Source organism: Pimephales promelas, chromosome 8 (assembly GCF_988280905.1).
Source record: "Pimephales promelas chromosome 8, fPimPro1.hap1.1, whole genome shotgun sequence".
Lineage (NCBI taxonomy): Eukaryota > Metazoa > Chordata > Actinopteri > Cypriniformes > Leuciscidae > Pimephales > Pimephales promelas.
The window spans coordinates 19,178,695-19,194,764 of record NC_142776.1 but is presented as its reverse complement, the minus strand read 5'-3'; the positions used below and the strand labels follow the sequence as shown (position 1 = coordinate 19,194,764).

General features: G+C 37.1%; 1 protein-coding gene across 2 annotated transcripts in view; it reads right to left on the bottom strand.

Moving 5' to 3' along the window:
• Positions 1-590: 590 nt before the first annotated feature.
• tgfbr3 (transforming growth factor, beta receptor III) overlaps positions 591-16,070 on the bottom strand; it is a 141,256-nt gene continuing 125,776 nt past the window's right edge. For both annotated transcript variants that reach the window (XM_039691532.2, XM_039691533.2), the window contains exons 14-16: positions 14,994-15,168; positions 9,043-9,150; positions 591-3,414 (exon numbers count right to left, since the gene is read on the bottom strand). In XM_039691532.2, coding sequence (XP_039547466.2) covers positions 3,296-3,414; positions 9,043-9,150; positions 14,994-15,168 — 402 coding nt within the window. In that variant the 3' untranslated portion in view covers positions 591-3,295. The remainder of the gene's footprint in view (positions 3,415-9,042; positions 9,151-14,993; positions 15,169-16,070) is intronic.

Genomic DNA, 16,070 nt, shown 5'->3' with positions numbered 1-16,070 from the left:
GATTGATTTCATATGAACTTATAGCTTCAACAGGAGCAAAAACCTTCATTTTTTTGCTTGTAGTCAGTCTACCTTGGATGTTTTAGACATTAGGGCTGCGATAAATACTGTTGACCGGAAGTTCTGTATCCCTACTCCCCATTCCAGAAGCAGGAAGTGTGGCATAGGCCTATTACTTGTTCAGTCTATAGGCTCGTAGTGTTTCTTTACAAAGTAACATCGCCAACTACTGGCCAGGCATGAATAATAGTGCTTTTAGTAATTTACCCCAGACCCCAGACCTAAACCTACCCACGTCATCTAACTGACGCTTAAGGTAAAGCGTCAGTTAGATGACACCCTAGGGTGCCTAAAGCATCGGATGTTGAAGAATGGTCAAAATTGTCAGTTAGATGATGCCTTGGGATGAGAATGCGTTGGTAATTTTCACGGATCCGTGTAAACGGGGAAAAGCAAAGAAAAAACTTTTACGCTTTTAATACATTGTTGTTGTGTAAACGTACCCAATAAAATGTTCTCATTGACCCACTTATTGGAAGAACCGTGTTGCCCAGTGAACATTTTTAAATAAGCACACAAACAAACTCCCAAAAGATTACAAGAATTTATTTGGTATATACAGAGCATACATATAGCATGCATATTTACACCACATTGTATTTACAAACACTACAAGGTTTCACATACCATTGGAGAAAAAAACAAACAAATACAAAATACTCACGAATAGTGTGTAGTTTCAGAGCAAGACAGCCTGAAAATGTTGAAGTCTAATTCTGATAGGTTCACATTTACATCTTTCAGGCTTTCCTCTTTTGTCAGAAAGCCCGGTGACTGATACGTTGTGAACATGTCACATCAAGATCCACACAATATGTACAGTAACATATTTTTTTATATTGTCAAGACAATGAAACCTTATACACACACACACACACACACACACACACACAAATGAGGTAGATAAACAGAAAGACAGCACAATCAATTTCACAATTCAACGTACAGGAAAACCACTGTGTCAAACACAGCAGTGTGAACTTACATTTTAGAATAAAAAGTTTATCTCAAGACAAGAGTGTTTACTGGAATGAGAGAAAGACCTTTTGAAAAAAAGGCCCCTGTTACAGCCATTTAATGACTCTTGATTACACCAATAGAGATTCAAACTCTGTTAGACATGACAGCACTGTTTTAAACATTCCCAAAAGACACAATACAACAAGGACTAAACATATACACATTCATTTAAACCCACATACATGGTTACATAGAGCTATAGTGTGACCAAACACACGCAGAATGGCGAAGAGCTGAAAAGAGAGATACAAACATTTGTCTCATCAAAATATATTTTGTATTCCAAATAATATAGTGTTCTCATATAAAAAATATATATATATATATAATAAAATCTTATTTTATATGACTATGTCAGGAGAATATAAGTGAATGCAGCTCACTTCAGCATTATGGACTATGTTTAGATTTAGAGAAAACACACAAAAACGTATAGAAATATGCCCACAAAAATTCACAGTATGCAGATAGAATTATAGGGTGGCTCTACATATATCTATATATCTCTGGAAAAATACAACTATACACAAATAAATGGTTAAGTTCTTACTCTCTTTTCTCTTACAGGAGACATTTATACATGTTTACAATAAAACTAAGGTTTGAAATAAAGTACATTCTATAAGTACAGTCTGTAAAAAGCAACACGATCCAAAAAAAAAAAAAAAAAAAGCAACATTAGATACTAAAAACAACCAACCAAACAAACAACTAGATGCACAGGTTTGGCAGATTTTCACATCAGAGGGTATATACTGTGCAAAGCAAAGCAAACACCACTTCCCTTCTTGCCTCATTTTATCTCTGAAATTAAGCATATATACTCAAGGTAAAGGCACTTATAATCTATTGACATTCATGTAAAGTTTTGACGGTGGGATTTCTCTGGCTTTGCATCTATACATTTCTTGCACTTCACAAGTGCATCTGTATGGATGTTCTAAAACAATCCCAAAATGATAACTTCACATACACAGCAGAAATAATAATAATCATTTATTTTTTTGTTATTTGTTGTTAAGAAAAGTTGATTTTGTGTTGACTTTAGTGGTAGGTTAGTACCTTAACATATTGACCGCAGATTCTGCTGTAACCCAAAAAGTAAATGGAAAGTAAATGCCCATTCTTTGGCCTCAGATTATGTACATCTTTTGCGAAGAGACTGTTTAAATCATTCTCAACAAATACTCATTTTGATTTAATACTTTAAGGATGAAATATCAAAATATAACAGTCTGCTGTTTGCTGAAATCATTACCTTTTATACTAATGTTGAATAATAATGCCCAGCATTTTGAAAAAAACTTTCTATAAAATATAAGTCATTTTTTTTACTCATAAAATGCTTATTATCTGTAATTATCTGTACAAAGACTTTAATAGTGGCTATCAAACAACAACAAAAATGGGAGGGAAAATGAACATCATAATTTAAGTTGTATTCTCCGTCTTATTATTTTGCAACTATCTTTTAAAGGCCAATTCAGGGAAAGAGCTTATGCATGTGTAAATTAATTTATATTTTTAAATTATCTTCTTAATAATGTATAAACATATTTGGTTTTAGTTAAAGCCTTTTTTATGGAGTTATTTCCACTTTAAATCTCTATGCATTCCATACAATATTCACAGAATATACATTATTTTACAATATGCCAAAAACTCCTGAAGACGGCTGGTCTTAAAGAAAACTATATGCCATAATGTAGAATTAATTGGCATCTGGGTATTAAAAGTCAGATATGGACAAACCGACCATTAAAATCTTTAAATATATTTCTCTTGTCAAATATCATAATGTATGCTCGATGGGGAAAGGCACTGATCATTGTTTAGGAGCAGACAGAACCCTTGCGTAACCTCGCCGAGTACTAACTATTCTTCTGGACCGCCTTCATGCAATAATGGCTGGTGTAAACAGCCTTTGTTATTTTCACACTGATCCCAACCATATAAGGCAAAACAACACTCTCTTGTGGGGTTCAACAGGGGAAAAAAGCAACATTTAAAAACCGGCTGGGATCTTGATTTTTGTTATTTCCCTCACCTCTAAACGTAGCTCATTTCATACGGTTGTATATTCAGCCTAAACATTTCAGTTCAAATGGTGAAAATAATTAGGCATTGTGTTCTCAAGGTATGCTACTTAATCACGTATTCTTCCATTGTTCTACAAAGCAAAATAGCAATGTAAGCAGCATTGGGTCCAGCTGATCTATGCGTTACTGCTGCTTGAGCACGGCGTGCTCTGTGTGCTGCCGATGCTGTGAGCCGCACTGCTGTTCTCAGACACCGGCTGGGACTTTGGCACCTGCTGCCTTGCTCCTGTGCCACCTGAAGAGGGAGATTGACAAAGAACATGTTAAGATTACACATTTAAGAATCTATGGTAACACTTTATTTGAAGGGGTGTGCATAAGACTGACATGACACTGTCACCTAACACCTGTCATGAACATGAAGGAGTCTTTATAAATGTTCATGACTGTTGTCATTAAGTGTCATTCAGTAAATGATGACACTTTTAATGCAAAGTTGACATTGTCCAAAATGTCTTTGTTATGACAACTTGACATTAACAAAGAAATCGTAACTAGTCCAATGTGTTCCACTTTACTTGAGGTAAGGGGAAATACAGTATTAATGACACTGTTGTTAAAGCATTTGACAGTGTAATAACCCTTAATGACATCTTTATAACTAGTACAATGTGTTCCACTTTACTTGAGGACAAGTAAAATATTCACGTCACAGTTATAATGGTGTCATGACGGCCAAAGTCAAAACCAACCACATATGATAAGGTAATGTAATGTTAACACAAAGCTAAATTATTTCTTTAAGTTTGATAATTAGACCTGTTATGACATATTTGTGACAGGTTATGACTTCTTTGGTAATGTCAAGTTGTCATAACAAAGACATTTTAAACAATGTCAACTTTGCATTAAAAGTGTCATAATTTACCGAATGACACTTAATGACAACAGTCATAAACATTCATAAAGACTCCTTCATGTTCATGACAGGTGTTATGTCATGTTTATGACAGTCTTATGCACACCCCTTCAAATAAAGTGTAACCCAATTTGGGGTCAAATATGGACAAACCCAGCCATTGGGTTACATTTTTTAAATTACATTTTTAACCCGATGTTTGAGTTTGTCCATATTTGACCCAAAATTGGGTTAAAACAACCCAGCATTTTTTTTAGAGTGCATGAAAAACCAATGTAAGTACATTAATGGAAAAGATGATGACATCAGATGAATCATTTGCCTTTAATAGCTCTTGGAGCCCCTGTCCCATTCTTTGAATAGCTATGCTGATTTGATTAGGACTAATGACACTCTAGTGTCGGGGGTGGGTTTCTATAACTGAATACTTCATTTGCATGCTAAGTTTAAGATCTGCCAGGTGTTTTGTCTCCATTTCTAAGCACTGCCCACTCAAATGTATATAAACTAGGAATGTAATGATACCCTCATGTCATGTCGGCAGTCAGTGAGTTTGATTCATATATTGATAGTTTGCGTGTTGTTAATTATATGATGCAGAATTGCATTGTGTGGATTATTAGGGACAAGATAAAATTATTATTGGTCAAATTCTAATGTTTTTTTTACGGTATGAGTGAGTTTAATTGATTGATTGATCGACCGTTAATCTGGTTAATGATTTTATACACTTGAGCTCTGCTGTAGTTTACTATACGGTACTCTACAACGGCAGATGCTAATTTTTAAGTCTAATTCCTTGTCAAATTAGAATGATATCTTAGTTTTATATATCATTTATCATTTTCTAAAGATACGGCCAGACGCACCGCCTACCAATAAATTAGAGTGACAGCACTAGGAACGTCCACAAGCGTCTTCAAAGAACAGAAACTTGCGACATTGGCTGTGTGAGCGAGGCTTTAGTTGGTCTTGACTTGGACAGAACGTTCTCAATAAAAAAGCCTGCTGAAGACACACAGAGTCTCCTGGTCTTGAGTTTCCTACAAAGCTTTTAGGGACACTTGGAAAACATATTGCTTTCTAGATTGTTTCGCACTAAATGTGACTTTCTGTGATTCAGGTTCAAGTCATGAAAGCATAACACTCAGGCACAGACACATTTTATTTCATAAACGTTTTTTTTCTCTCTCTCTCTGTCGCATCAAGTGGTTTGGCTGGTGCACTTTCATTCATTCGGACCTTTCCATTTCACAAAAGGTTCTTCATAGTAGAAAAGGGATAATAATTTAAATCTTCTACACACAAAGACAAAAAAAAAAAAATCTTTTAAGAATTGTTCATTGAAAGGCTCTTTTGCAGAACACAAAATGGGCACCATTCAGCACTGATTTTTACTTGCATTTGGCTCTTAGCGAGTGTTCTATCTCGTCCATCTCATCTTCACTGATTGTTGTTCTAGATAGACTTAAACATTCCTCTATCAGAGGACTCAACCCTAAATCAGAGTTTTTAATCAAATTCCAGGTTTGCTTTCCATACTTGGAATTTAACTAAAACCCCAGTATTAATTAAGCTGTAAAACATCTGTAAATAATTTCCACCAACCCAGCATTGTAAATTGTGAGTGTGTTTATGTGCGCGTGTGCTTCTCTTCTCAGCTCATCTGGACGTGTCTGCTTCCCTGTTTTAGGCCCCTCTGCTGCTAATATGTGCCAGAGATGTGCTGCCAAGAGCTCCAGCTAAAAACAGCCTATTTCCTCATACAGCGCTGTGTACTAGACTCTCGCTTATCTGCCTCCCTACATTTTTTACTTTTACGGACACTCGTCTTGCGAACATACACCGTGACAGGACACAGATTAACAGCATATGTTGGTTTTAGTTGATGAAATGAAAGTACTCCGAACAAGGATGCATTTTGTTGTATGTGTGAGAAAGAGTTTGATGGCAGCTTGTTGACCTCTTCCACTCGACCGTGTCATTTCGTTGTGTAACTCCCACTCTTTGCTCACAGGGGCAACGTCCTTAACCTATCAGTGTGATCTACGACAGGGACGGTGACGAGATTACAGGAGCTGTTTTTTAACAGACCCCTGCAACATTCCACACGTGGCTTTCCCTAAAATAGTAAGCATCCCTAATGTATGGAACAATTATGTACTCATAATCATTATACACATCACTCTTTTAGTGTGAAAGTAAAGTGTTGTTATTGTGAAGTAAAAAAAAAAAAGTACAACTAAAATGTATCCAAATCAAAATAAAATAGAATTTTTTACAAGAACTGTTAAAGTCCCTGTAAAGTCAATTCTACAAAAAAGTTCTAAACACATTATAAATGTTACAAATGTATTGCTAAAACATATTACAAAGTCTGTGAACTGTGAAGTACTGAAATGTGGAGTTAGACCATTAAACAGTTTTTCACCATTGCAATTTTACGGATTAATTAGGCGGGGCTAAAACAGGGCTCGATGACGCACTGGAGCCCATGAGCTGCTGGACCCTCTCTCCACACACACACTCCCCGAGCACATTCGCATTCACCGCTCAATCGCTAACGACTGTCAGTACTATTAGTTACTAAAACTGATCCTACAGTTTTCTAGCTAGCTATGCCTTCGACACGGACATGCATGGGCTACTACCTGGATGCGATCATGTACAAAACAGATCGGTATCTTTATTAAAATTCCCTTAAAAACGATCACATCAAGAAGAGGTTTTTAGAGAGCCTTAACGTTACCTTGATGAAGAGGATTCACTGATAAATTCACTGATAATCCGCTGTTACTGGTGAACGGGGCCGAAACGACGATCTCCCGCCTCAGCTTTCATCCTCCCGTCTCCAAAAGCTAATCAGCTAATATCCTGTGAGTGGGCGTGGTTTCAGCACAGCCAGCGGACACGCCCCCAGCGTTTGAGAGCAGAGAATCTGCTCATTTTTTCGTGATTTTGATCGCTTATTTTATGTACTTCCCGACTTGTTTTATCATTCAAATTTGGCTGGGTGGCTAATTACACATTTTTCTGTGGTGTGACAAACTTAGAACACATACTTAATTTTGACTTTACAGGGACTTTAAGTATTAAAAGTACTGAAACTAAAACTGAAATACAAATAAATTAAATCTGAATAGAAATATAAAATAATACAAATGACAAATCAACATAAGATTAAATTAAACGAATGTATTTTGTTTATAAAAATCAATAAATACTATATAGATTCAATTTACATACTATTTTATATTAATACTATCTACTATTGTGTATTAGATTTATACACTTAGCTGTATTTTAGGGAGAAGAAGGAATATGCAGTTAATTAATACAATAAAGTAAATCATTTACATATAAGATATTTTAAGAACTTTTTGGCTGATTTTGCAAACAATGTGTTTTCTTGTGTTCTTTGGAACAATAAATAAATTAGGGGTTATTAGCATCAAAAAGTATTTAAACCCCAGTTATGCACTCATACACTACAGTACACTATACATTATACATTATATTATTTGTTCTTTTTTGAGAACCAAAGTATCATGCTGGGGGAAAAAAAAAAACCCTGAATCATTCTGTGGATCTAACTGACAGAGAGGGAAAGGGAGGATTTTGCCTTTAATTTCACCAAAGCCTTTTATTGGCATTTTTCTACACTTCAAAGGTAAGAAAAGCACCAGTGTTTGTGATATTTTTCGCATTTTTTTTTTCAAGAAGCTCCGAGTCAATCATTTAGGCTGTTCCAAACATGAAAAGCACTTGGGGTAATCGTCAGTATAAAAATATTATTCCATGTAGGGCTATTGTAGTAATATGATTAAATACTTTACAATGATCTGGTTAAAGTAATCAATGCCATTATGAAAAACACATGGCTGGACTGATCAGAGCTTAGTACGCCATAACTAAACCTTTTCCTTTTTTTCATTTCAATATTTAACACGTTTCCGACAAGAAAAAGACACAGTTTTGACCTTAAATTAACTTAAGAGGGTAGTCGAATGAAACACTGAGTCTTACCAGTAACACATAAAAAGTGATCCTGATCGAAGGTGCAAACATAAACTGGCAAATAACAACAAACTCAGTCTCTGGGGTTACCTGATCTAAACTCTTCAGTCTCACGCAACAACAACAACGAGCAGGAACACAGCTGGATAATGTCATCCCAACTGAATACCGCAGGCAATATTAATAAAAAATTATACTGATATATGTTTCTGAACAAACTCTAGAATAAAAATGAACGCTAATAAAAGCTAAACATGACTCCTTTTCTGTCAAGACATGGATATATCCAAGATACACATGTCCAAAGAATAGAAATAGCTCAAATCCAGAATGGTCTACATACTGATACTCATTGGCCTACACAAGTACAGATTCTGGAACAGTGTTCAGAATGAGAATCCCTTCAAATGTGTGCCATAAAACGGTAGCGGGTCAACAGCACAGAGGACATAAACCAGAGGCCAGACTAAGGGTGAATGCAAATGGGAGGAAATCGGGGCTAAGATAGAGCATGCGCTTCCTCTGAAGGGTCAACAGAGGTCGTCGGCCTGGCGACAACAGGGCAATGCAGGGAGGAGGGGTGGAGTGAATCTTGGCATTCAGCTGGAGGATTGTATATGTATTTTCCTGTGAGGCCTGGATGGAGACAACCTCATGGATATGGGGAATTCCAGTCCCTTTTGGGCTATTGTACCCAAAATACTGCCGACCATCCAACAGACCCCACCCCCCTTGAAAGAACGGAAAAGACAGATGCGATCCTGCTGACGAACGGGATATATTTACGGGCTCGCAGTCAATATGCTATTGTTAATATATTGCTGTTAACAGAACTGGCAAGCATGTTTCCTTGCTTGTTTTGACAATATGAAAATTGATATGATGCATTACTCTCTCGTTACTAATTAGCGTGAGGCAGGGAATGAGAACAAGGGTCAGATGAGTTCAAGGGTGTTCTGATGTGAATATGCAGGGATATTTTCTCACCTGTATGCGAGTAGATGAACCAGAGAGCACCCGTCAGAAGGGCTCCGATCACAAAGGCAGCAAAAGCGATGCCAACCACAGTCGGGGTGTCCAACACATATATGATGTCTGTGAGAAAGAAGTCAAAATATAGATTAGAGTATGTATGTAACAGTTCAGATTTTTCACTCTGTGGTCAGGGTTACAGTACAGTTTGGCAAATATTTGGTACACCGCAATTTGGAGTGCATCAATTTGGAAAATGTATGGGAATGTGAGTAAACCAATCCAATTCAATCCAATCCTGGGACCTGGTCTGTCATAGTCTAAGGACTGGAGGCAGGGATGGAGGCTGAGCGTAGCCACTCGTGCTCCTCCGGTGAGGAGGGAGGACACTAGGAGGAAATAATTCAAAAGGAAGCGATTTTTAAAACAAGACTGAATCGCTGTTGGGTTATTAAAGTAGGGTCCTCCACTCCCTGTTATGAGCCAGGACTGGTTCTGTACAACCTAACAAGTAGGAATTAAAGGGATAGTTCACTTTGAAATTAATTTTTGATATGTTTTAGCTTACCTCAAAGGCATCCAAGATGTAGGTGTCTTTGTTTCCACAGTATTTTCAATTTTGACATTTTTCAGTCAAACCGTTGTTGTATACAATGGAGGCTAAGGGGGTCCACCAAAAAGCATGCACAGAAGTCAAAATTAAACATGATTTAATTACTCGTAAATGTAAGTGCACTTTGATGGCCTAAGACACGAAACGAGCGTTTTTTGTGAGAAAACGAACAGTATTTATATCGTTTTTACCTCGTGTAATCCAAGTGATCTGAATCAGTTGTGCAATGTCCAACTGAACCGAACTGAATCAGTTCAATGTTACGCCGGAAGTGATCGCTTGCGTGTGACGTCACTCAATAGTTACACAGAGATTTTGGAAGTTTTACCTTTTACTAAACATATTTAGATATACCGAAATTGTCTTCCATTGCGGTTTCCCGTATATCTAAATATGTTTAGTGAAAGGTAAAACTTCCGAAATCTCTGTATAAACAAAGAGTGACGTAGGCGCGCAAGCGATCACTTCCAGTGCATGCGCAGACCGAAAGCGCCCGAGCCGTCAGATCATTTTGTCATGGCTATGATTACGAGAGGTAAAACGATATAAATACTGTTCGTTTTCTCACACAAACCGCTCGTTTCGTGCCTTAGGCCATCAATGTGTACTTACATGTATGAGTCATTAAATCTTGTTTAATTTTGACTTCTCTGTGCATGCTCTTTGAACCGATTGAGGACCCCCTTCACCTCCAGTGTATGACTGACAGACAAAAACGGTTTGACCAAAAAATGCCAAAATTGAAAATACTGTGGAAACAAAGACACCTACATCTTGGATGCCTTTGAGGTAAGCTAAAACATATAAAAAATTAATTTCAAAGTGAACTTTCCCTTTAATATGCTTTTTAACAGCTCTTCTTGTTACCAGGCACCTTTGTCAGGGACCCTTAGGACCCTGGACAGGTCCGGGCAGTCCATCTAGGTTGAGTGTAGAGTAGAACGCACATGCTTAATATGGGATTTGCATTGGCATCCGAGAGCAAGCCAAGCATCTGAGAGTTTCCTTGGACTCGCGCCACCGGCCGAATGACTTTCAGAGCTCTAATTAGCTCTAATGATCACTGATAACACAGCACAATAGACCCTGTGTGGCCACCAGCTTCATAGTCCATCTGGTCTAGCGCCAAAAATCCCAAGCACAATAGAGGCTATTCTCAGAGAGAGCACCTTCAGATTTTCTTCCCCTTTGACAGACTGATGACAGACTATCACTGGAGCGCTCTGTTAAAACAAGAGCGAGTGCTATGTAACAGCTCCCACCTCAGGCTTTTACCCTTTACCCCAAATCACCACCAGAACCAACCCCTATATAATATCTGTGCAGGGCAGCTCAAAAATATAAAGCTGCTTGTCATCAACACTTTTGTCTATGTTATAGGCCAAAGCAAACGGCAAAGAAACAGTAAACAAAACAAAAAAGTTCAAAAGTTTGCAGACGGCGAGATATGTCTCTTAAGCTCACCAAAGCTGCATTTATTTGATTAAAAAAGAAGACAAAAAGCAATGAAAAAGCTAAGAACAGTAATATATTGAAATATTAGAATTGAACTATTTTCTGTTTTAAAATGCTATTTATTCTTGTAATGGTAAAGCTTAACTTTCAGCATTAAAACAGTTGTGCTGCATCTTTGACGAATATAAAGTTCAAAACTTTGAAATAGAAATCTTTTGTAACATAATAATTGTCTTTATTGGTCACCTTTAAGCAAAATACTTGAAATGCATGCTTATTAATCTGAATATGAATTGTCATAACAACATCATAATTGTCTTTATTGGTTACCTTTAAGCAAAATAATTGAAATGCATTCTTATTAATCTGAATATGAAATGTGAATTGTCATAATAACATAATAATTGTCTTTACTGGTTACCTTTAAGCAAAATAATTGAAAAGCATTCTTATTAATCTGAATATGAAATATTAATTTATTTATTTTTAAAAAGCATACAACTTTTATATGGTAGCATATCTTTGATAACCATCTTTTTTCCCATGCATTGGGAAATGTAATGATTATTTATAAAAAATTAATGAGGTCCAATGTTGTTTGGACTCAATTGACTCTCACAATATCTTCTTTTGTGATCCACAGAGTAAAGAAATTCATCTATGTAAAAATGACAGAACTTTCATTTTTGGGTGAAAAAATAAAATAAAATCTCACTTGTACTGTATTAATGGCTTACAAGAAGAAGCGAAACAGAACAAAGAACAAAAGCTTGTACGATAAGAGGATTCCTGAGAGAAGCTACAGTATGTCAGCTTGAAGTAAGGGATGTGGTTTGCTCTGCCGTGGCCATAGGTTTGTCTGAGCCACTCCACCCACAAACCCTAATGTATTTCGGAGGGAAGTAAATGAACTAGCCATAATGATTTGGACAACATTGTATGTAGTCATCACCGCCCAAGATCTCCTCACAGGTGTCATACTTGTGCTGTTCTTTACTTCGCCTTTTTAGGACTAGCTGGGTTTCTCAAATGAAGTATGAACACAAGATTAATACTCTTGTGTGTATTTTTTGGACAAGCATTGGACAAACTTTAACAAGATGATGTGCTTGCCTGATTCAGCAGTAAAAAGCAGAGGTGTAAAGTCCAAGTTCAGAAAGTAAAACTCATCCTCTTTGTTCCAATCACCTGGATTTGCTAATTAACAGTTTTCAGCCAGAGTTCATGGGTGGAATTAACATATGGCAGGGCTTTTACTTTCTGACCCCTGGAGTTTACACCTCTGGTGAAGAGTAAAAGGTCAAAATCCCATTCATTTTATTCATAATGAAATAATTTAAGCAAAACATATATCTTTGAAGACAGACCGAAGATGAGAACCCAGTCTCTCAGCCAACTTATTTGAAACACACGGTAGGAAAATCGTATGGTTTATAATGGGCAGAGAATAAGATTTCTATCCAGTTGAAGGATATCATACATGTTTAATGTTTTGAGATTATTTTAAAACCATTTTCAAAAAATCGTTTTCATTTTTCATGCCTCCTCTAAGTTGCATGTGTTCGGAATCACTTTCAAGTCTAGCGTGTGATCCTCAGTCATTCACGGTCTTTTTCTTTCAGTAATAAGTCAGCAAACTGTGTGATTACCAGCACACCAAATTAAAATAAAAACATTTACAAAAATTCAATGCGAGGTTGTACCTCTGCTTTAGACCAAAAAAGGTAGGGAAGTATGGATGTTTTCTGATCGTGAATCTTTTTTCGGATGGCAATGTTTTGTTCTGCCATGTTTTTCTCAAGCATGGCTCTCCCATAAACTGCCCTCTTTGATTTGTAGATTAAGCCAAACATTTTGGGATCCTGTCCAGAGCGGCGCTTTGAGCCTTTTTGCTCTTCAGCCATGTCTGTATAAGAGTCGTCTTTGTGTTCAAAATGAGACGAAAAGCCTGTTTTCATTACTTTTTATGGCATATCTGAGTTTACTTAATTCACACCAGAGAGAATAAACCTGACATTGGAAACACACACGAGCTTGTTCATCAAGAGTGAGCCCACACTGGATTCACACTGAATTCACATACAACCTGGATTCACTCCACATTTTCCAGGTATGTGTCATCTGCTTTCGTTGGAACAGGATTTTTATTTTGTTTCTACTCAGAAACAACTAAACCTACATAAAACTTGACTTGTGGCAATAAAACCCCAGCTTGCATCCTTCAGGAGTGGCAATCATTTACCTAATCAAGTGTGACTAATAGAAGCATGCTCCATTTGCTACAAGCAGCACAGCAACATTGTGTTATTAAACCAGAATGATTTTCATTAGAGTTGCGAGTCAGTTAAGTTGATTCACTCCAACCGCAATAGGTGTAATAGTGCCAAGAAGATGCAAGGAACTGAACAAATCAGTCATGGTCAAATTAAGTTTCTTTGTAAAAAAAAAAAAAAAAAAAAAAGTTTAGACAACACCCTGCTGCCCTCTTTTATACCACAGAGTCCATCTATGGCAAACGCAGACTGCAGGTATATAGTGCAAAAACTTCCCTTTCTTTATCATGGTCATGTTTCTTCCTTATCTTCATTCTATCCCTTTTCATGCTCTCTGAATCTCCTTCCTCTCTCAGTACAAAAAGGGAGGCCTTAAAGAATGTTTAACCCTTATGCTGCATTAGGGACATTTTTGGTCTTTTGCAGTTTAATTTCTTTGACCATTTTGGCTGTTTTAATGCAAATGGTATGAAATTTGGCAAAATTGTGACTTTTTGGATACATGTAAAAAATGTGATCCCATTTTGCAAAATATGTATAACACACACTGTGTAGATCAAATAGTAACACTCAGCACCATAAAGACCAAAAATGGCCCATTGAAACCCATTAAAACATTGTTTAAATCTGAGGCTGTCAGTAATACATGAAACATGATTTTTGCACAAACATCCTTTCATTTTGAAGCAAAAGCATTATATTTGCATTATATAGTGTATTCCACCAGATGACGTCACTACATATTTATTGGCTATGGGTGGAAATGCACCTTATTTTAGACAATAGGCAATGTTTAATAGGTGGCCATTTTTGGTCTCTAACACGCTAAGTGGGATTTTTTGCAAAGTGGGACAGTGATAATCCAAATCTAAAGTTTTCTCTTTGCATTTAGTTTATTGAAAATAATTGAATTTTTGTGTTTTTTCCTCTTATACAAATCGATGGTTTCGCAAACAAAACTGGTAATTAAAGGGTTAAAATCCTGAAATTGAATACATTTTTGGTAGTTATGATGAGGACTGATGCTGGTTAAAAGATTTAACTTGGTAAAAGTGGAAAATAATAATAATATATAATATTTTAGGCAATGTTTAATATGTGGCCATTTTTGGTCCTTAATGCACTCAACGGTGTTAAAAATCTAATGCAGCACAAGGGTTAAGTGAAAACAAATGCTATCCAGAATTGGAAAGCTGGTCTTTTTCCTCTGCTCTGTTACATCTGAGTCCCTTGTCCCACATCTCTAATGAATCACACACTTTAAAACCAAACCACATTGAAAGCGCAACACTCAGATGCAAATGCACACATACTCAACTCATATGAGACATACTAAAATACTCCAAATGGGTGTAATGCACCACAGATAAGACAAGACAGGAACTCTGACCTGTGATCTGGGTGACTGACACACATATACAACCTCTGACACACATTTTCAAATGATGCTTCATATATGCCAATCACAGCAAGATGTTCTTCAAAATATCTAAGGGTAAGATATTAAATTCAGGAAAAAAAAAAAACAATACTGTATAATACAATACTATAATACTGATTTTTTTTAAAAAAAAGTTCACCTTTAATGTCTAAAGTTGGACGTTGTATTGACTTGTGATCTTTACCTAGATGTTGTGGAATATTCTCCTCAATGACCTTAACAGTGACAGGTGTGTTAACAGTGACAGGTGTGTTGTCGGAGATGACCACCAAAGGCTTGGTGATGGTTTTGGTGTTCATCATCATGAGTAGGATGTTGTCCAAACTGAGGGAAGTGCAGGCTTCATCCGGTAACATACACTACAAAGAAAAAAATCAGAAATGTAAGAATAAGATCCAATTGTAATCGTTGGCATATGGGCACCACAATCCTCAAAAAATGTCTCGGGTTACGTAAGTAACCCTTGTTCCCAGAGAAAGGGAACAAGACACTGCGTCAGAGATGCAGAATTAGAAGAATTAGTGTGTCTGAATTCATGAATAAAATCAAATCCAATCTTATTAGCTTTGCGTGATTACTTGGCGTGTGACGGCATACGCAGATGTGTATAAGAGCACGTCGGCACAAGCAAAGTCAGCTCTTTGCTTTGAAGCAAGTGCTCCAGGCAGGGAGGTGTGGCGAACCAACGCAGTGTCTCGTTCCCTTTCTCAGGGAACAAGGGTTACATACGTAACCCGAGACGTTCCCTTTCGAAGGAACTCAAACTGCGTCTGTGACGACACTAGGGGAACGAGATATCCTCTATTCCAGAACAAACCCTGCTCATCCTAGTGTGAAGCTGTCTTCAGGCACAACTTAAGACGAAAGCACTCGTGCAACGGGTGTAGAGGGAAGGTCCTGACTGTAAAACCTCATGAATGTGTGCGGAGTGGCCCAACCAGCTGCCTCACACATGTCATGTATAGAAACCCCTGAAATGAGGGCTCTAGAGGAGTAAAGTCAAACTTTATTAGGATCCCTTTTGGGCAATTTGGATGCAGCACAGATAGACAGAAGACCTTCGTTCATCTTCGGAACACAAATAAAGATATTTTTGATTGAATCTGAGAGCTGGATCAGTCCTACATAGACTGCCTAAGGGACTGGCTCTTGACGGCCCATAAAGTCATTAAAGAAAAGGTTTAAATATTCCATGTGCCTACAGCGGCTCAATTATAAGTTTATCAAGCGACGAGACTACTTTTTGTGCGAAAAAAACATA